A 22,437-nucleotide genomic window follows, 5' to 3' on the forward strand; every position below is an offset into this window, starting at 1 on the left:
ACAGAAGCAGCTACACCCAAAGAAAGAACACTAGGAAATGAATATAAACTGCTTGCATTTTTGTTTTTCTTCCAGGGTTATTTATATCTTCTGAATCCAATTCTCCCTGTGCAACAAGAAAACTGTTCAGTTCTGCACACATATATTGTATCTAGGATATACTGTAACCTATTTAACATGTATAGGACTGCTTGCCATTTGGGGGAGAGGGGAGGGAGGGAAGGGAAAAATCGGAACAGAAGTGAATGCAAGGGATAATGTTCTAAAAAATTACCCTGGCATGGATTCCATCAATAAAAAGTTATTTAAAAATTTAATAAATAAATAAAAATTAAGACAATTACAAAGTCATATTAATGTCTAATTGCTTTAAAGATTATATCTTGCCTATTTTACACCATTCTTCTTCTTTTTCCTCCTCTTCCTCTACTTTTCTCCTCCTCTTTCTTCTTTTTGACTCCTCTACTTCTTTGTCCTCCTCTTCTTTCTTTTCTCTTCCTTCTTCTCCTCTTCCTCTTCCTCTTCCTTTTTTTAAAAATTGAACAACAAGTCAAGGCAAGACCATTCTAGTAATCTGCCCCTAAGTAAATCTACCAAACAGAGGTTTTCCTTATATAAACTCAAGTTAAGATTTGAAACTTTTTAAATCACTTATTTCAAGGTGATTTGCTTCTGATAGAGTACTGTCCAATAGGAAATTAGCTTCTGGTGATGGAACAGTTTCCAGTAGGGTCAGAAAATCTGAATTAAAGTCCTGGCACAAGTGCTTTCTAAATTTCTTTACAAGTTACAGAGTTATCTCATCTGTGAAAGGGACTTCACAATAATTATGATATACCCATCACAGAGTTGTTTTGAGGAAAGACCTTTTAAAAAAACCCAAAATCTCTCAAGTCATATGAAAATATGGGTTATTTTTAATTCAGCCTTGGCAATATTGCTCTGGGTTCATAGCATAGCTTAAAGCGATGGAACAGTATATTGTTGGGGAAGGAATCTTGTCCCATCTCCACCTTTCCCCAACCCTCCAATCCCCTAGCAACCACTAGGTCATTGGTACAGCTTCAGAGATTTAAGCGGCAGAGTCTTAAAGAGGAACTCACCATTGTTGAACTCACCATTGTTGATAGGATAGGAGGCAAAAAAGATATGTGTGCTGCTATACAATAGTTTAGAATCATCAATGAAAAGGCAAAAAGAACCCAGAAAGTTATGCGCAATTTAAACCACAATACAATAGTATTTGAGTTGCAGTAGAGAAAGAAGAAAGATTCCCGAATTATTATTTTTTTTTTGGTATTATGATTGGTCGAGAAAGCAGGATATGAAGAACAATTTGGGGGTTGGGAGTAAAATCAAACAGATGCAAATAGGAAATAAGGTCCACATCTTAACATTTAATGTTCATAGGCTTCCTGCCTTACTTCGTGTTTACTAGAAGAATCATTAAAGAAAAAACAAGAGAGAGAAAGCAGGCAGGAAGGGGAGAGACAGGGGAAGGAAAAGGGGTATCAGTTCAACTTCTGATCTTCCCGGTGCAGTAAGCGTTAAGGGGAGGAGAGGGATGACGCGGTTTGCGTCTGGAGCAGCTCCTTGGAGTCCACGGCATCCACAGCCTGAGCCTCGCCTTCCTTTCTCCCTCTGCAGACACACCGAGACACAAAAGCCAGTGCGAGAGACCCAACAGCATCATGACCGAAACCACCAAGACCCACGTTATCCTTTTGGCTTGTGGTAGTTTCAATCCCATCACTAAGGGGCACATTCAGATGTTCGGTGAGTCTTCTTGCCCACCCCCACCTGACCCCCCCACCCCCTCCCCGAACGGTTTCCTCTCCTCTCCATACCTGTGTTTTCCAATGTGATTGAATCTGCAGGCGTGTATTCCATTAGGGTGGGCGCCACGGCTGCCTGCTTCTCGGGAGAAAGCCACATTTATGTATTTCAGGCCACATGAATGGATACGAAGGACGCCTTTCACAGGCTTGAACAGCATCTGCTTGGTCTGAGCTCAGTGTAAACGAGTGGGTGGCGGGGGATGGGAGAAGTCAGGTTGAGGAAAAGATGGTTAGTTCTGGACTCGCAAATTCAGGTGGAATGGATCCATGGCAAGTTGGTTTGACTACTTGGTTCTGGGAACCCAGATGGCGTAGGCGTGGGACCGAGAGAAGGAAACGGTTGTGGGGCAGTGGAATGGGGAGGATATTTGTTCAGGATGTACGGAGAGAGTGGAGTTAAATAATGTATTTGCACCAGGGACGAATGGACACACACACGCACACGCACACACATTGGCAGCTGTTCAGGTTATCGAGATAGGAACATCAATTGAATCAATTGATTTAGAGGTTGGTAAAAAGCGGGAGCCAAACTAATGGAAAGAGAAAACTGGGGTGTCTACATAACAGCTGACTTGTTTGAGATTATTGGAGGTGGGAGGTGAGAGATGGTGAGTCCTTCACTGATCCGGGTTTGGATTCTGGTACCAGCTGCATTGGAATGGGAGGGGTAGGATTGTCGGTAGTGGACAGCTCCTCGGGAGCGGGTGTTAATGGGATCAGTGGAGATAGTTGCGTCAGTGAAATGGGGATCTAAGGAATGGTTTGGAGTTGTTGTTTTTTTTTTTTTAATGTTGTTTATTTTTACTTAAAAGGTTGAGGGGATGGATGGGAAAAAGGGGAGAGAAAGAGAGAGAGAGAGAGAGAGAGAGAGAGAGAGAGAGAGAGAGAGAGAGAGAGAGAAATGATCCATGGCTGTTTGTTTGGGTCTGGTGTTAGTGAGAAGGAGATTTGTGTCGGTAGAGGTCTCGATTCGCTATCTGTAGACGGGAGATTTCTCTAGACTCTTAGAGGATCTGCGCGGACCACAGAAATATAGTGTTTTAGGCCCTAAGGGTTTGTCGTAGTGATCCAGCACTGAGAAGTCGAGAACAGAAGTAGTTAAGTGACTACTGTTCTCCCGGGAATGCCGGAGACCGGAAGAGGGTTTAAAAAGAACGGACGGTGAAAGATTTGTGTCTGAGGCCCATTGACCTGGACCGCTAGAAGAATAGTCGCTATCCAGAGGCTTGGGTGCTGAAACGCTGGTAGAGACGCAATATCGGGTCCATACACACGTGCTCACCACAGAGATCGGGTGGGGAGCAGTTTAATGTTAGAACACGATCGTGTGTATGTATGTGTGTGTCTTTAAGGATCTTTTACAAAGCTCCATATGATAGCAGGAAAGACCTGGAATATGAAAATAACTGTTTTTGTGGAAAAACAAAGGGCTGATTCAGACCAACAGTATTAATTTAAAACAGAAGCTGCACAGAATGGATTAGGAAAGGTTCAATGAAAAAAATTCAAAGCCAGTTTCAGCAGCACAGAGAATAAGAAAAGACATTCATTGCCCGGTACATTATACAAGCTTGAATTCCTTATAGATTCTCTCATTTTAAGTGCCTTATTATTATTAGGAAGCAATTGTAAAAATACCCAAGAAACAAAAGACTTCAGCAACAGGCTTTGATGCAAGTATGAAGAGTTATGTATGAGCAAACAGTGTAAGTGGAGAGGTAAAAGGGAGATAAGTACAAGAGAACTACCAGTCCTTATTTCCTCTTGTCTTGCCACTTCCTGTCAAGAAAATGTCTTTTTTAGGTTCAAATTGTAGGTAGTATTTATGCTATTCTTCAACAGCTACATTTGGCAATCTTATGGTTGTTTTTTTTTGGTTTGTTTTTATTTAGAAAATGTGACAAATGTATTAAAGAATATTTGCAGGAAAGTGATTTTTGTCTTATTTAAGGGTTAGGTAGGCTCAAAATATCTGTGATGACTCTGAATAATTATTTAACCCTCTATGAGTTTACTCTACAAATTCAGAACATATATTATAAGCACTACACTTTATAATGACTATGTACCCTTACTATTATCTTTGTTTTAAACTACTCCAGCAAAAGTTGATCAAGGAGTATAAGAATACTCATGACCAAAATTAAAAAAAAAAAAGACACACTAAGGTTACCTTTGAGATGCATCAGATACCTCAATTCTATAAACTGATCTGGTCATGAACAATGTCCCAGTATTAGTCTTTAATTATGAATTGCAGTATCTTTAAAATGAGAGTAAACTTAGATTACAAAATTGCTGTGAGATCCATTTATAGATGACCATTTTAAGTCCTTAGAGTTCTTAGACTAAATTATATCTGCATGAGTGTGTGTGTGTGTGTGTGTGTGTGTGTGTGTGTGTACGTGTGTGTACGTGTGTTTGTGGGGGAAAGAGAGAGAGAACAAACTTTGAGAGAACATAGATATGAAACACAAAGGATATACTGATGAAGAGAATATCCACATTAATGAAACTACATATCTGCTGAAGTAATGAAACATATATGTACATAAAGTGATGTGTGTATTATTTATACACATGCATGCATGTATATGAATTTACAGCATATGTTCATAAATGTGGCTATATCAGATTTTACAAGTAGATTTTAGTGAATTTTCCTTCTTTCACTTTTTTCTTGGTATATTCTTTAACTCTTTCCCAGTTTTGCTCATCTCGTTCAACCATTCTATATTGATGAACTTCATTCTATTCTCTTGGCTTTTAGAATTTATCAGTGTCAGAAATCCTTAATAAGACAGAAGGTTTCTCCTTTCAGGGACAGAGAGCACCCTGGATAGCTTGCTCTGACTTCTTCTCTGGATGACTATATGCCAAATCCAAGATAAAAAACCAAGGATTCTGTTATGGGCCTGCAGCACACTGGCCAGAGGATCAGGTTGCAGAGATGAAGGACTTTTGCATAGGGGACAATGAACAGCTGTTCACCTCCAGAGAGGACAGTAAAGAGGACTTGTAGTGTATAGTTGGATCTAGTTAGTTACAAAGAACTTGTGAAGGGAAGTTTGAATGAAAAGTATTGGACATGGTTGTCAATGGAAGATGTTAGCAATAGTTGGTGTACGTTAGGATCCTCTTTTAGGTGCTTTAAAATGATACTTGAAAAAGATAAGACAGTAACTGCAATGATATCAAAGAATGTGCTATGTAGCAAAAGAAGCAGGACAAATATATATAAGCAAAGAAAATAACATGTATTTTAAATTAATATAAAGAAGGTTGTGAGATCTGGGAAAAACATTTAAGAATAGAATAGAATTCTATTTTGTTAAATCCAATGGCAGTGTAATTATTGATTGACCTTGAAAACACATGATTCTACAGTCATTTTGCTTGTTCTCTCCTTCATTTGGATTTATCCTTAACAGAATAAAATGACAAGGTACATCAATTAAATAAGATTATTTAAAATGAATTTCCCATTCCTAGAGAAACTAGTGTTTGCTTAATGAAGCTCTTTGTCTTCTATTTTATCACCTAAAGTTCATTTAAAATTTCATTTTATAAAATCACAATAATAAGAAGAGTAGTAAGATACTCTCCCAACAAAGTTGCAGGAAGCTTATAACTAAACAAAACAAAGTCTCTCCCCATCCAAAGGATTAGTGTTTAACACATGGTAGGAAGTTAATAAATATTTATTGAATAAATTAATGTTTTTAAATGAAGTTATTTTCATTGCATTGTTCTTGTTTTTATTTCCAGCTTACTTTCATTGCATTGTTCTTGTTTTTATTTCCAGCTTACTTTCTTGTAGAAGAAATAGCATTCAGAAATAGATTATTTTAGGTTATGTCATTTTCAATTTCTGTTTAGCACTTAAATCATTCTTTACATTTTTCAAGGGATTTAGAAGGATCTTTATAGGTTGTTCTTTCAATGTTAAGAAAAAATATTGATATTTTTGTATCTGTTTGTTTGGAGGTTGTTGATTTTTTGTTTGTTTTGACAAAGAAGCAGAGTTGGGAATTAGTGCCATGGGAGCTATAGCTACACAGTGCTACTCATTCAAAAAGCAGGAAGAAAATGCCAAATATTATTCGATATCCATATACACATAATACCAAGAATATTTCAATCACAATGGTATAAGCTTGTAGAATGAACCTTCAGTGTACTGAGAATGTAGAATTTCATGATCATTTCTGTGTTAGCTCAGTCTCAAATCAACTCCAACACTTATGAACCCTGAAATTGAAGTACTTAATGGTTAGTAAAAGTATTGTATTGGTATAAGCAACTTTCATAGTAAAAATACTATATTGATATAAGCCAACATTCTTTTTGTATTTGGACTGCTATACCTGCCAACCAATTCCAAATCTTAAATGAAGTTGCAAGCCTAGGAGAATCTTTTGGAGTAGAGTGGGTAGGAAGAACAAGAGTTGGGGAGGACAAAGAGAAGTGGGATTAATTGACTGTGGGGTAAATGGTGGAGATAGAGGATTTAGTCCAGTTGAAACATTTTGGATGCTTTAGTAATAACCAAATTACTAACTACACATTTAGTGTCTTCCTCTATCCCAACAAATTCAAAACATTTTTAATTTTGAGGAGAAAAAAGTTGAATTAGTTGTTTTGAATAGACGGAAAAATATACTATTTCTCATGAAAAACAATGAAAGGAACTAGAGACTTTGGGAGATTGCTTAAGTCACACAGTGAAGTAATAAAATTTATGATTAGAGAAGTTTGAAGAGTTCATCTACATCTATATGCTTGTGTGTGCATATAAATTCCAGAAGGAGGAAAACATCTTCTTCTGTTTTGTGTGTTTATTTCAATATAACAGATCCTAAGGAGAAAAAGAAATCCCAAGTGATAATAACTTCTTACATGCTTTAACAACAAACTTTTGCATTCGTTATCTTATTTGATACTAATAACAACCCTTTATGATAAGATATGTAGATGATTTCATTTATTCAAAAACATGGAAGTAATAGGCAGGCATAGATGCTAAGCAGGCACCTGGATGCCTAACTTTTAACCTCACCTGTATCTCAAAATATTGAAAAATTTGGGGAAGGAAGATCCTCTCTACTTGGAATGTATTTATTTTATAATTAACAAAGGCAATTCTTCAGTACTTTAAAGCAGAAGTGTCAAACTGGCAGTCCCTCAAACTAACAGCCTGAATCAGATTAAAATGTACTTGAAAATATGTAACTTATTAAATAAAAATACAATACAACATAGTTAATGTTAATTTTTTTTGTTTTCTAAGTAAATATGAAATCTGCAGAGATTCATTTTTATTTGAGTTTAGCATCACATCATTAAAGGATCTGGAAATTCATTAATGTGGGTATTCTCTCCATGAATATAGGTCACTCCTTTTTATCTTATGTGACTTTTGTCCATGTCTTCCCATATATCTTCCATACTTCCACATCCAACATAGATCTGAGGTCCCAGAATATCAAAAGAATATTGCTTTAAAAAAAACACCTCACAGATTTTTGTTTTAGGGGAAAACTTTGACAATTAACCAAGCGCTATCCATCCTGCTCTCTTCCTTTTATTCAATCTAGAGACTAATATATTATTCATTTTCAGTGTCTGCTTGAGATATAAGTACTAATGGATCAGCCCTGTGGACTATTTTATTGCATATCATAATCTGAGCAATAGACATTTTTTAAACTACTTGGTTTTTCTTGTTGGATTGTTATACCTGACTCTTGAGTAGTTGTAAGCCTACTGAGTAAGCTTTGCCATGCATCAGAGCTAGATGCTATCAACATAATATGATCTGCAAAAAAGAACATTGGAAGAATTTCTATAGATAATATCTCTTCCATTTGGATTTTATGTTGCACATTTTTCTTGACAGTGTTTTTCACCTTCAGAAAGTATATGCCTTTCTGTTTTATGCCTCACTTCATATTGATAATCTGAAGTTTATTTTTAAAAAAGTAATCTGTTACATCTATCAGGGAATCTTGTATGCTTCACCCATATAAGGTATAAGAAGCACCTGAAAGGTTGTATTTTATTCTATCAAATCAAATACTTTTTTAGAGTGAATAAATAAAAAATATAATTTGCAAAAACTTGCTTGATGCTTTCTAATGCCTTTCTTCATCAAAGATGTCCTTGATATGTATGTAGATCAGAGGTGTCAACAGACAGGTAAAATTATTTGGGGGATTATTTAACAAAATAAATAAAAAATATAATAGAACATAGATGATGTTAATATGTGGTTTTTAAGGCTTACAGAGATCCTTATATCAGGTTTTGGAGCTGCCATTTCTACTTGAGTTTGTTACTACTGCTTTAGACCATTCTAAAGATTTGGTAGAGATGAGAAAATGGGTCTGTGATTAGTTATTGATGCTTTTTTGATGTCTTTTTTTGAGGGGGGCATAATATCACCAGTGATTTCTTCCAAACTCTTGGTATAATACCTCTCGACAAGGACTAATTCCTTAGTCCCCTCAGGAATCTCCTCAAATGTGGACATTTTGTGTATTTCTCTGTTCTGAGCTTTCTCTGTTTTCTTTAATGCTATTTCTACACTTAGCATATTCAAGATCAGTTCTAAATGTATTATATCTACTATTACTGATGGGAAAAATATAAAGAATGTTAGAGAAATTTTGGCAGATCTCTTCATCTGTTGATGCAGGAGTATACATTTTATCTCTAGAAGGGACATTAGAGACCTTGTTCAATTACCTTATTTTATAGATGATAAAAATTAAACCCATAGAATTTAAGTGCTTGCTCAAGTTTGCATGGGTGAGTAAGAAGCAGAGTCTGGATTTGAATCCAGGATCTCTTTTTCATTATGTTTTGTAATTCTCCTTAATGTTCTTGTGGTAAACTGACTTAGTTGAGTCTCATGATGGATTTTATGCAAACTCATTTTCTCCTCCATTACTTTTTACTCTTATATTAGACAATAATTGCTCATAATTTTCATCACTTCTCACTATAAAATTTCACAAATGAACGTACATTTTAAACTAGTATTGCATTTGCTATAGTTCTTTACTTATCAAGGATCATGAAGAACTAGAACTGAAAGTGATCTTAGGGCACATTCAGTTTTACCTCCATTTTATTGATGAGAATACTGAGACCCAATACAATGCAATATGATATAAGAAAAATGAATCTAAAACTTAAGGGAACTCTTTGAACTGCCCTCAAGGAGCTTACAATTTATCAGAGGAAGACAGCAAATAAAAAAAAACTGAAAAGGGGTGGGAAAGACATGATGGTGGTGGAGTCAGAATAAAGGAGTATACCTTGTGAGAAATGAAAAGTTAATTGGATTTCTTCAAACACTTTAAATGATGATTTTGGGAGAAATTTTTTCCTCCATTTTCTAGGTCACCAATCAGAGGAATAGAGGCAACTGAGGTTTTGTGACTTGTAAGTAACAAAACTGATGCAATCTCTGTGATAATTATTTTCCTGGTGATGAGCTTTCCTTGAAGGGAGGCATGGAGAGGTATGATGATGATGGAGTGAAATCCAAAGAGGGCAGCTGATATGACATAAAGAGAAGCTGAATGACTTGTCCAAGATCTCATTGATACATTAATGCCAAGACTTGAATTCAGATCCTCTGATTTAAAATCCAATCCCCTTTCCTTTAATACTTCCTACATGAAGTGATTTCTAGGTGCTTTTTCCCTCTTAATTTTGGCAATTTATAACAGAAAATGGTGACAATATCAATCATATTGACAATATGTGTCAATATTTGCTCATTTATCCATTTCTTTTGGAAGGGACATCTTTAGCTTCTTAAAATAGTACAGGTTAAAGCTGTTTTTATTATAGATCATATATTATCATCTTTACCTCAATCATCTAGTTTTGATTAGCAGAACTGGAAATAACACATATGTATACCAGTAATTTTCTGTGTCAATTTTTTTTACAAGTGATATTATGCAGTTATGTCCTATGCCTCCTGATTTTCTTCTTGAAGAAGTATGAGATTATGGTGTTGTCTATAAGCTTTTAGCCTCTTTTGTTTCCTGAGCTATATTTTATAACATGGTTTCTGCCATCCTCCCCTACATCTAGCTTTCCATGATAGTCACTGAATGAAGCTATTTCATATGGTGTATGTTAAAGTTACATTGATTTAAGTTAGAGGTCTTCATATAGTGATAGGTTCACAGATATAGAGCTTACACAGAATTGTTCTATCCTCTCTTCCTGTGAAACAGATTTTGGTGCATAAATTTCATTTATCTTTATAATGATCCTTTTTGCCTATGTTCATAATGAACATTGCAAGGTGGGATAATCAAGAATCTCATAAGAGGCTTTCTTGATGCCTTTGAATACATACTAAAATAAACTCTGCTATATTGTTTATTTGCCCTTTTTTGGAGAACCCATGAAGCATCCTCTAATTTAGTTGTAATTTTCTCCTATCTGCTGTTTTCTTTTATAATTAGAATGTAAAAAAATTGATGTGATTAAATTCCATTTATGACTTTTGAGATCCTTGTCCAATGGCCAACATTTTGAATATGAATGATTATGTTAATGTTTATAGACTGTCTAAAGGTTGTGAGATTCTTAGCATTCTCTGCCTCCTTTTCCACCATTATAGTACCATGGCAGAATGGGAAGACTGGAGGTAATTTTATATTTTTATTTCATGAGTTACTGTAGCCAAAAATTTATCACTTAATGGGCAACCTAGTTTGGTTGAAATTTTTTATATGTGATCAATTGGGTTCTCAGGCATGATCTATGGCCCAACTATTTAAAAAAATTTTTTTCTAGCATACCAGAACCTTTGAACACTTATGTTCTACTAACAGGCTTCAAAACTTAGTATCACTTTCATAATATGATGAGGCAGATGAGTAGGATTTTTGTGAAAGAGAAAGAGGAGCTTTTAATTTATTTTCCTTTGTGGTTTAGAATTTAAGACAAAAATGCCTATGTAATATGTTCTTTAAATATGAAAGTACAAAAAGATGTATTAGAAAGAATAGTAACCTGGAAGGAACTGAGCCTGATCATTCATTCTGTCCCCTTAATTATATCCTTTCAATATTCCGTAATTCAGTACCACTTCTCTAAAATGAGGTGTTTGGATGAGATTGAAGATTCTCAAACTTTTTTGTGTTATGGACTCTTTTGACAGTTTTGTGGAGTCTATGTAACCTTTCTCTAAATAATGTTTTTAAGTGCACCAAATGAAGTGCATAGGATTATTAAGGAAACCAATTATACTGAAATGCAATTTTAGACATATTTTTTAAAAATAAGTTAATGGCTCCCAAGTTAAGAACCCAAGGATTAGCTGATATCTAACTTCTTTTTCTGTTCTAATTTTCTTTGAGTTGGATGGTAATCTCCCCTCTCAGTTTCTTGTTTTTAAAATATGTTTGCCAGAGGATTAGCATTTTGTTGTTGGTTTTTTAAAATATACTTAAGGTTAAGATTATATCTGCAGAACAATTTAATTAGATTACAGAATGCAGAAGCAATTTGACCCATCCAGATATGATTTGCTTTCCCTTATTTGTATCACATGATTCTAGTGGCTAAACAGCTCTCCAATTCTCCATACATATTTCTCCTCTATTCACTATTTTTTTTTTTTTAACAAAAGGAGGGATACTAAGGAATGCTTTACCTAAACTAAGAAGACTCTTGAAGGTTAGAACATTTGAAAGGGAATTATTGTAATTAAACTCTCAGCAGGATCCAGTTGGATTGTTCTGAGCTACATGTCCAAGAAAAGTATGGAAATCCATTGACTTTATGGAAATTGGGCAATAAAAAAAGGAGGAAGGTTTTATCTTTTTTAGTTAAAAATATAGAAGAATCCCTAAAGTTGATTACAAAGAACATTTTGAATCTCAGTAATATGATGCTGCTGACACAGTCCCATAAGCAATTCTAGTAGCTGCCCCTCACCGTGGTAGCAGCCGTTAAACTTTAATGGATAACTTGAGTACTCAAACCTCTGGCTGTGATAGATTTCCTCTGATGGAAATAGCACAAGTGAAGCATGATAATTGGTAGTAGGCTCCAAATCCAAAGCCATGTCTCCTTAGGATGCCAGAATATAAAATTGAAAAACTTAGTCAATACACCAATTGTTTTGTTCATAGAAACCATTCTGACTAATTTACAACCTCTCTCAATTTCATGTTCCCCTGATCCCACTGATTTTATGAGCTTTTTGTTGTTGTTGTTGTTAGCATTACGAGATTATTGTTAAGAGCAAAATCCTTTCCTTTCTAAAATAATTTCCAAATCAAGTAACAGATCACAACAAAGACAATGGAGATCTAAATAGGTTGTCTCCCTTTTCTTCCTTCTTCTCACATTTCATTTTAGTTGTCCAAATCCTTAATGCTTGAGCCTCTGTTTGGAGCTATTAGAATCAAAAGGATTACAAACTCACTGAATTGTTTCTTAATTTAAAAAAGTATTTTTTAAAGTATACTAATTCTGTGCTATTTCTACACAAATCTATAAAACCAAACAGGAAAAATGAACAATTTGGCTTGTGGATGTTAAAATGCAGGAGACCTGTTAAAATACATGGGAGTCACCTGACAGTGGCTGCTGGAGATCCAACCCAGAATGGATCTCCTCTTGTGAGAGCATGATACAAGGAGACTGAGAGGCAGTTGCATTGTCTGACCTCTTTTCTCTTGCCTCTACCTCCAATTTATCTCATTCCCAGTCTGCAACACCTGTGTCAGCAAAGCCTGCCCTGCAACTCTTTCAAATGCTATGATCCACAGCTGTAGAGGCTCTTGGAGAACTGATGTGTCCCTTAACATATGGAGATGAACTGAAGAGCAATACCTGTCAGCATTTGAGGGCAAAATTCCCTATTTTAATGATATTCTTTGATTTTGGAGGGGAAATGCCAAGGACAAAATGAAAATATGTTTTATATTGCTTTATAGGTTGGTGTAACCAGAGATTAGGAGAATCTGTGTTATGGATGTCTAATACAAATAAAAGAGAAATTTATGTATGGATAAGGAGTGAGATGTGATACATGTAGATATATATATACATATGTTCATATACCTCTACTTAAATTTAAGTACTATAATATTTATAACTCTTTCAGCCACTAGAACATTGTCCTGCATTGGATAGGTGCACAATAAGAATTTGATGATAGTGTTAAATACCTGAGTTCAGTCAGTGCTTTTAGTGTTGTTGTTGTTGGTTTAAAGAATTAATTTTTGCCAAAATTACCAAAAAGAAAGAAGATCAAATTTTAGTATAAATATATCATGGAAATATATATATATTTTTTTTTTTTTTTTTTTTTTTTTTTAGCAAAAGGTAGGCTTAATTAGGAGAAAAGATTACAGACAAAATGAAGGAACCAGGAATGGTAAATAGATTTGGGAGAGCACATAGCAAAGAAAGTGGTTTTAATAATTAAAGTTGGAAAAACAAGTTCCTTAGGGACCTCACAATTACCCAGGAAAAAGGGAACACCCCTATAAGAGCTAGTTAGTTATATATATTTTTAATAACTTTTTATTGATAGAACCCATGCCAGGGTAATTTTTTATAGCATTATCCCTTGCATTCACTTCTGTTCCGATTTTTCCCCTCTCTTCCTCCATCCCCTCCCCAAGATGGCAAGCAGTCCTTTACATGTTGAAAAGGTTACAGTATATCCTAGATACAATATATGTGTGCAGAACCGAACAGTTCTCTTGTTGCACAGGGAGAATTGGATTCAGAAGGTAGAAATAACCTGGGAAGAAAAACAAAAATGCAAGCAGTTTATATTCATTTCCCAGTGTTCTTTCTTTGGGTGTAGCTGCTTCTGTCCATCTTTGATCAATTGAAACTGAATTAACTCTCTTTATCGAAGAGATCCACTTCCATCAGAATACATCCTCATACAGTATCGTTGTTGAGGTATATAATGATCTCCTGGTTCTGCTCATTTCACTTAGCATCAGTTCATGTAAGTCTCACCAGTCCTCTCTGTATTCATCCTGCTGGTCACTCCTTACAGAACAATAATATTCCATAACATTCATATACCACAATTTACTCAACCATTCTCCAATTGATGGGCATCCATTCATTTTCCAGCTTCTAGCCACTATAAACAGGGCTGCCACAAACATTTTGGTACATACAGGTTCCTTTCCCTTCTTTAGTATCTCTTTGGGGTATAAGCCCAGTAGAAACACTGCTGGATCAAAGGGTATGCACAGTTTGATAACTTTGGGGCATAATTCTAGATTGCTCTCCAAAATGGCTGGATGTATTCACAAGTCCACCAACAATGTATCAGTGTCCCTGTTTTCCCACATCCCCTCCAACATTCCCCATTATCTTTCCCTGTCATTCTAGCCAATCTGACAGGTGTGTAGTGGTATCTCAGAGTTGTCTTAATTTGCAAGAAATAAAAATTCTTGAAGAAAACAAATTTCCAAAGACTCACTAATTTCAAATAGTATTTAGTACAATAAAAGAAGTCACTAAATCCCAGATTTTATTGTAATTGGACTTGGCCAATAGAATGTTCATGCATTGTTATCGAGTAGTTGGGTTTATTACTTGAATATCTTTGATATCCATTAGATAGCAACTAGGTGACACAGTGAATAAAGTACTAGTCCTAAAGTCAGGAAGACCTGAATTTGAACCAAGACTTAAACATTTCCTAACTGATCCTCGGCAAATCGCCTAAACTGTTTGCCTCAGTTTCCCACTTGTAAAATGGAGGTGGTAATAGCACATACCTCCTGTGATTGTTGTGAGGGTCAAGTGAGATAACATTCACAAAATACAATGCAGTACATAGTATACAATAGGTGCTCTATAAATGCTTATTATATTCCCCCTTTAAGATTCATTCATCACATATGTACTGGGAGTGTGTAGCCTCTAAAGTGTTGTGGTATATACTGAGGAATGCAAAGATGGATGACATGACCTCTCCCCTCAAGTTCTTCTAATAAGAATAATAGGACATGTATACAGATATGTGAAAATATAATATAAGTGATGGAGTAGGTTCACCAAAATTGGAGAGTTTCTAGTCACTATCAATGAGTTGGCTTAAATTCATCTGAGCAATATAGCAGATAGATTCAAAAAAGTATTCTAGCCCTTAACTATTTTCACCAGCCTTCAAAGAGTGGAATATTATCTTCCTTTTTTAAAGCTACACTTCCCCTCTAGCATACTTTGAATTCCCCTAGAATTAAAAATTTTATTATGAAGCCAGCATCAAAAAGGAATATTATGAGAACAGACTTATTTTTATTATATTTTAAGCCTGTTTTCATATTTCTGATAAACTCATTGGCCATTCTTTAGAGTAACTAAACATTTGGAAATATCCTAAACTGGATATTATGTGTGTGGGCCTATGCATGGGTGTGCTAGTGTCAAATTTTTTAAAAGTGACTTTTTTTTGGTCTGCCCAGTCCAGATTTCACATATAGTCATCCTTATTTCCATCTCTGTAGCACTTTTTTTTTTCATTTTGCAAAGCACATTAACATTTAATATTTTATTTGATCCTCATATAACAACTTGAAGTAGACAGCACAAAAATTATTGTCTTCATTTTACAAATTAGGAAATTGAGGCTCAGAGAAGTTAATGACTCCCTTAAAGTCACATAGCTAGTTTATAGTAAAATGGAAGGACATTCATATTAAAAATTATTAAATGGGAAGACATTTATATATTTATAAAATGGGAGATTTTATAACTAATTATTTTTTCTGCTGTTATATTGCCTAAGCATTTTCCCCTATTTCAATTAAGTTTAATTAAACAAACATTATATTACATTGGGCTTACAACAACAAAAATTAAACAGTTTCTGCATTCAAGGAGCCTATTTTATGGGGGGAACATTTTGAACAGATAAATATAATAAAGAAAAAGAGGAATGAGAGAGTGCTAATAATTCAAGATGTCATTAGGGAAGATTTCATTGAAGAGATGGCATTTAGCTGAATCTGCAAGAAAGATGATTCTGAAAGGTAACAATTGGAAGGATGTACTTTCCAGTTTGGAGAACATATGAATGTAAAGATGATCATATTTTTAGATCCAAGGTTTATATCTGGTCCAAAAACTTGTCTTTGACAGGAGTTCTAAGAAAAGGTTTTTGAATGGCAGGGTTATCCTTCATAATATGGAAAGTTAAGAATGTAGTTGACATCAATTGGGAAACAAAAATGACAAAAATTGAGGATAGTCAATGTTGGAATGGTTATAGAAAATGGGCAAAAATAATGTATTATTAGTATGGTTGTGAATTAGTATAACCATTTTGCATAGCAATTTGGAATTATGTAAAAAAAGTAGCTAAAAAATTCAAATCCTTTGAAATAGAGATCCACTGCTATGTATATACATTAAAGAGATAATTGACAAGAAGAAAGTCCTCATCTTATAAACATCAAGATGTTTATAGTAGCATTTTTCATGTGTGTATGTGTGACAGCAAAGAACTAGAAACAAAATAGATGCTCATCGATTGAGGAATAGCTAAATCAATTGTTGTACACGAATGTACATAAGTCATAAGCAATAATGACTCTAACAAAAAAACATGGAAAGACTTTCATAAACTGTGAAATAAGTGAAATAAGCAGAGCCAAGAAAACAATTTATACAATGGTGGTAACAGTGTAAATGACAGAAACAAGAACCACAAATAACAAATAAATGTAAAATTGCAATGAACAAGTTTTGCTCTAAAGACGACAGAAGAGAAATACCTTTTCTCTCCTAACTAACTATACCCCCAACACTTTTATGAATATAAGAGGTTCATTGGTGTGAAACATTTCACATATTTTCAGTTTTTTTTAATCTATTGATCAGTTTTGCACATTTTTTCTCTTCTTTTTCATCCTTTTTTCTCTTATTGCTCTTAAAAAAATCCTTTGTTACATAATTTTAGTAATAGTAGAAATAGGTAATAAAAATAAAGTTAATTTTCAAAAACATTCAATTGGAGAGCTTGCTTCAAGATATTAACCAATGTTTTAGCAGTTATCTTTATTTACTATACTGTATTACAGATTGGGATTAACAAATTCCTTAAATTTATTCATTGATATTCAGCATATTAGTCCCTTTTTTTAGCTCTTTCAAGTTTTGAAGGCCACCCCCTTGTTTGACTGTCTTGAATTTGGTGAGTAAATCCACGTTCATCTTCTTCATCCTTCACTGATTTTGTAGACAGAAGGTAGATAGAATAATGGAAAGAGCACAAGATTTGATGGCTGGGAACCTGGATGCTAATTTTAAATCCTGACACTTATTTTCCATGAAAAACTTAAGTAAGTCACAATTTTTTGAACCTCAGTTTCTTTATTTGTATAGTTAAGGAGGTAAACTAAATGGCTAACCTCCAAAGCCCTCCCACCTCTACATCTGTCATTCTATGAATGAATGTTCCTTTCTTTTCTTCATGTCATATTTCCCAAGAAGTCAGGACTCCGGTAGGAATCTCCTTTTACTGGCCAATTTTTGCTCCAATATTAGCTGGGAGCATCTAGAGTGCTAAATGTTATCATAGAGTATATTTTCATTCTAGAAATAAAACTGTGGTGCACAGTGTCGCTTAAATTATTAGTACACCTAAACCTTTCTCCCCCACCCAAATCATATCTCTCTGGGGTTGGGGAATTGGGTTTCTCCACTGTGGTACTCTCCAACACTTCCCAACTTTTATCTCCTAACCCACAGAGAGGTGGAGTGCTCATTCCCATAATCACTGAGATTAAACTCCATCACTAACTATTCATGTTTCTCTTAAAATATTTATGTGTTGTTAAATATTTAGCAGTGTTTGGTACATCACATGAAATACTGAATCTTTAAAATAACTCACAAGTTGGATCTTTTTTTTCATTCAAAAAACTTCATCCATTTTAAATTTAAATTAAGAAAAAAGACAATAAAATATTGTGCATATAAATCACAGCTCTGATTATACCATTTAGAATGAACCTATCTTGTTTGCTATCATTTTAATATTATTTACTTGTTCTCCCCCCCAGTGAATCCATGCTTGTAGATAACATATGATTTTTCACATGCCACAAAGAATATTGATGAAAAGCAATGAGCAATTTTTTCTCAGGGTTTTCAACTACTTCTCTAGTTCACTGATATGTTAATAATACCACTCAGAATTTAGGAACTGAATTGTTAGTGGATAAGGTGTCTCTGTGCATTGGATGCATTGGGTGTCTCTGGGTCTGTTTCTTCATCTCAATATTGGGATTATTGACACTAACTTAGATCAGCTAGATTGGGCGAGCAATGAATAGAGTGAAGGGCCTTAGACGCTAACTGTGTGACCCTAAGCACGTCACCTAACTCAGTTTACCTCAGTTTCCTCATCTGTAAAATAAGAGAGATAGGAAATAACAAACCATTCCAAAATCTTTGCCAAGATACTCTAGATGGGGTCACATAGAGTTAGACAAACTGGAAATGACATCAAAACAAGAACAAAATTTCTTTCAAGGAATGCTTCTGAAGTGCTTTCATAATATGCTGGAAATACATTAGAAAAGTGGAATGTTATTTTTTAAATGAATATTTTAAAAAATCCTAACGTGATCTGCATGACTTTCTCTCTAGAAAGTAAATATAAGGTTTAAATACAAAGCTCTAACCTGTGCAGTAGAAAAAGAGCTATAAATTCTGTGAATTTACTCTACCTTGATCTCATGATTTATAGCGAGAAGGGATTTCAGGGCTTATCTAATCTAATTCCTTTATTTTCCAAATGAGGAAATAGGTAACTTGTCCATGATCACAAATAGTAAGTGATTATAACAGGATTGGAATCTAGATCCTCTAGTTCCAAAAAAAAGATCTCTTTCCATTATGTCCATCCATCATTCATATGTGTGTGTGTGTGTGTATATATATGTATGTATATATATATATATATATATATATATATATACTAATTTTTGACAATAGACTATATATATATATACATACATACACTCATTTTTGACAATAGACTAAGGTCCAGCATTTTGAATTGTGTAGTCACCAAGTTAATGAAGACTCAGAAAGCCTCTACATTCATCACGGTCTATTCTGAATTATAGTTATTATATATCTCATCTTCTGTACCAGATTGGAAACTCTTGATGGTAAGGGACTGTCATATTCTTTTAAAATATGTTTTCTAATGAATAGTACATATAGTAGATACTTCAATGTTTCTGAAATTGGAATATGCATGATAAAAATCATAATGAGGAGCTGAAAGTGCATTCTCTCTTTACTCAGACATTTCTGAGTGCTTTAATTTAGAGTACCAGCTCATCAGGTTAATACTAAACATTAGCCTATTACTGACTATCAGTTATAACCCCTGTTCATGTTTCTAATTATCCCATATACAGTCATCTCTTCTATTTTATAGGGGTTGGGGCACAGTGTTTCCATGATCTGGAAAATCTGCATAAGATTTTTTGGTCTTCTCTTTGTAGCAGAGAAATCTGAATTATCATGGTATTAAAAGATAAAATACCAATTATATATTTTATGTATTTTGGAGTTTCTAAATTTTTTCTGTGTCACCTGCTGGTTTTTACATGTTGTTCTGTGTTTTCTGCAACATTCCCCCCAAATTCCTATTTAATTTCTTATGCCAATCCCTGATGTATGGAAACTTTGAGAGAAAAAGTCACAATGTGGATGGGATAACTGTATATGTTTTATCTAGTTAGTTCCAATAGCTATGGATACTACCTGTGCCATCTTGACCAACTGAATGTCCAATGTAGTCAGATAACTGTTGGGTTTCTTGCTCAATTAGGCAGCATGGTATAGTTATCAATAACCCAAGACAAATTATTTTTCTTGTCTGAGTCTCATTTTCTTTATCTAGAGCAAACATTCTAATGTATCTAAATAGCCCAATTGGTTCTCATGGGTAAGCTGAGCAGTATTTTTCATTTGGTTGCTTAGATGTAAGGAAAGTTGCCCCCAAATGAAGATGAATATTTACGATTCTTTCAAGAATACAGAATGGATTCCTCAGGCTATTTGGGGACCTGAGTTATCTTGTTTGTCCAAAATAAATTGGATCGTTGAAAAGGCTTCTTTTCACTTGGGGCATGTAGTTACAGCTCTTTCGAAATGTAAAACATGTATATAAAAAAAAGAAAACTTAACTGCTCCTTCTTCTCCATGTCTGCTTAATGCAATTGTAACATTATTGTCCTTTATCACTTTGCTACAGGAGGGTCACAGGCTTTTAAAAGTTTTTTCTTTTTTAAGTGTTTCACTTAAATCTTTCACTATCATATTCTTCCATCCAGTTGACCAATTGGACTCACCTGGTTTCACCTGAAGATCCTAGGCTGGATGTGCCATAAGATTGGTTTCCCCAACAGGAAAGATCTTAAAGATAGAAACTCTCTCAATTCCAAGTTTCCTAATTGCTGAGCTCTTTGTTCTGAATACTTGTTTCTTATCCTTTCTTTTGCTTTTTATCTCTGAATATTCCTTGGTTCTTGACTAATTCTTTTCTTTGAACTTTGATGTTCTTTTTTGACCCATTGTGGGCATTGACCTCTGGTGCCTGTTTTCTAATGGTAAGTTCATCCAATTTAATAAATGTTTGTTGTGTTTTCTGCATATATGGTGCTTTGCTGGCAGTTTTTAACAATTAACTATGGGGTAGGGGCACCCTTTTAAATTTAACCATTATTAGCTTTTTATTCAGTATTTTCTTAAGTCTAGACAATCAGCAAAATAATAAATTAGTCCTGATTTATAATGAGGGGAATGATTATTTCTTTCTTATATTGAATTAGCACTAAAAAGTTTTCCATTTCCCCATCCGGAAATCAACCACTGTGGGAAATCTTAGGCAAGACTTTCCCAACCATCAAAGAGAGTAAAGAAATTCTAAGTCTGTTCCTTGTATTTAGTCAGAAAAATCTGGGGTAGAAATGGATTCCTTTTTGATGTGTACATTAGTAAGTCTCTAAACAAGACTAGGTGGTCATTGTTATATACTCCAAGACCTCATTAGAATAGGTTCACCTCTCATTATAATATTTATTATTTCATTAATCTTTAGCCAGAGTTGATTTCCACACTTGAGAAGACCTACTCTTCCAAGGTACATAAGTATTGAATAGGTTTCCATGATTAGTTTTTGGTCTGAGAGACAGCCAGATGCCCATCTTTTTATTAATTATTGCTAGCATGCTAAATCGCTATTGATTAAAGTAATGCAAATTAAAACAGCTCTGAGGTATCACCTCACACCTATCACATTCACTAAAATAACAGGCAAAAATAATGATAAAGGATGGAGGGGATGAAGGACAACTGGGACATTAATGCATTGTTGGTGGAGTTGTAACCTGATCCAATCATTCTGGAGAGCAATTCAGGACTATGCCCAAAGGGTTATAAAACTGCATACCATTTGATCCAGCAGTGCCATTACTAGGTCTGTATCCCAAAGAGATCATAAAAGAGGGAAAAGGACCCACCTGGGCAAAAATGTTTGTAGCAGCCTTTTTTGTGGTGGCAAAGAATTGGAAAATGAGTGAATGCCCATCAATTTGGGAATGGTTGAATGAGTTAAGGTATATGAAAATAATGGAATGTTATTGTTGAATAAAAAATGATGAACAGGCTGATTTTAGAAAAGCCTGGGAAGATTTACATGAACTGATGCCAAGTGACACAAGCAGAGCTAGGAAAACATTATACACAACAACAAGATTATGTGATGATAAACTGTGGTAGATTTAGCTTTTCTCAGCAATTCAGTGATCCAAGGCAATCCCAATAAACTTTAGCTATAAAAAATCATCCACATCCAGAGAGAGAAGTATAGAGACTGAATGTGGATTAATGTATACCATTTTCACCTTTTTCTTTTCTTGTGTTTTCTTTTCTCGTAATTTTTGCCTTTTGTTTTAATTTTTCTCTGCCAACATTATTTATATGAAAATATGTAAAAAATGAATGTACATATATAACCTAAAAAATTAAAACAAAAATATTACTAGCATGATTAATACAATGATTGATTACCCAGAAATTATGTCTCTCGAACTTTTAAAATGTCATAGTAGGTTTAGAGTTTTCTGAGGTGTCAATGCTCAGACTGAAGATTTAACAATCTGCCTTGGTTAGCCCCTTGGAGATGGCTGATCACACTCCTGTTCCATGAGCACTATAGATAGAATGATGAAAAATGCCACATATCTTATTATTTTAATTCATTTCTTAACCCACTAGTACTTAACACAGTACTCTACAGAAATAAACATTTAATGTTTGTTAAGTGGACTTTACTGAAAGAAATTTATATGCTAATTATATTCCATGTAATTACATTTTATAAATTTAAAAATAGAAGGGGCTTAGGAAGTTGTCTATTGTAACTCCAACCCTCACTCCACTTTACAAATAAGTCAACTGAGACCAAGAGAGGTTAAATAATAAGGGGCTATAATATTTCTTAATTAGTTCAAGAAATACTGAGTTCCTACTATGTGCAAGGAATATA

At 34.5% G+C, this 22,437-nt stretch overlaps 1 protein-coding gene across 1 annotated transcript in view; it reads left to right on the forward strand.

Moving 5' to 3' along the window:
- Positions 1 to 1,545: 1,545 nt before the first annotated feature.
- NMNAT2 (nicotinamide nucleotide adenylyltransferase 2) overlaps positions 1,546 to 22,437 on the forward strand; it is a 200,547-nt gene continuing 179,655 nt past the window's right edge. Inside the window, exon 1 of the mRNA XM_051998808.1 lies at positions 1,546 to 1,776. Within this exon, the coding sequence (XP_051854768.1) occupies positions 1,692 to 1,776 (85 nt within the window). The 5' untranslated portion in view covers positions 1,546 to 1,691. The remainder of the gene's footprint in view (positions 1,777 to 22,437) is intronic.

The sequence above is a fragment of the Antechinus flavipes genome, chromosome 4 (genome assembly GCF_016432865.1).
Source record: "Antechinus flavipes isolate AdamAnt ecotype Samford, QLD, Australia chromosome 4, AdamAnt_v2, whole genome shotgun sequence".
NCBI classification, from domain to species: Eukaryota; Metazoa; Chordata; class Mammalia; order Dasyuromorphia; family Dasyuridae; genus Antechinus; species Antechinus flavipes.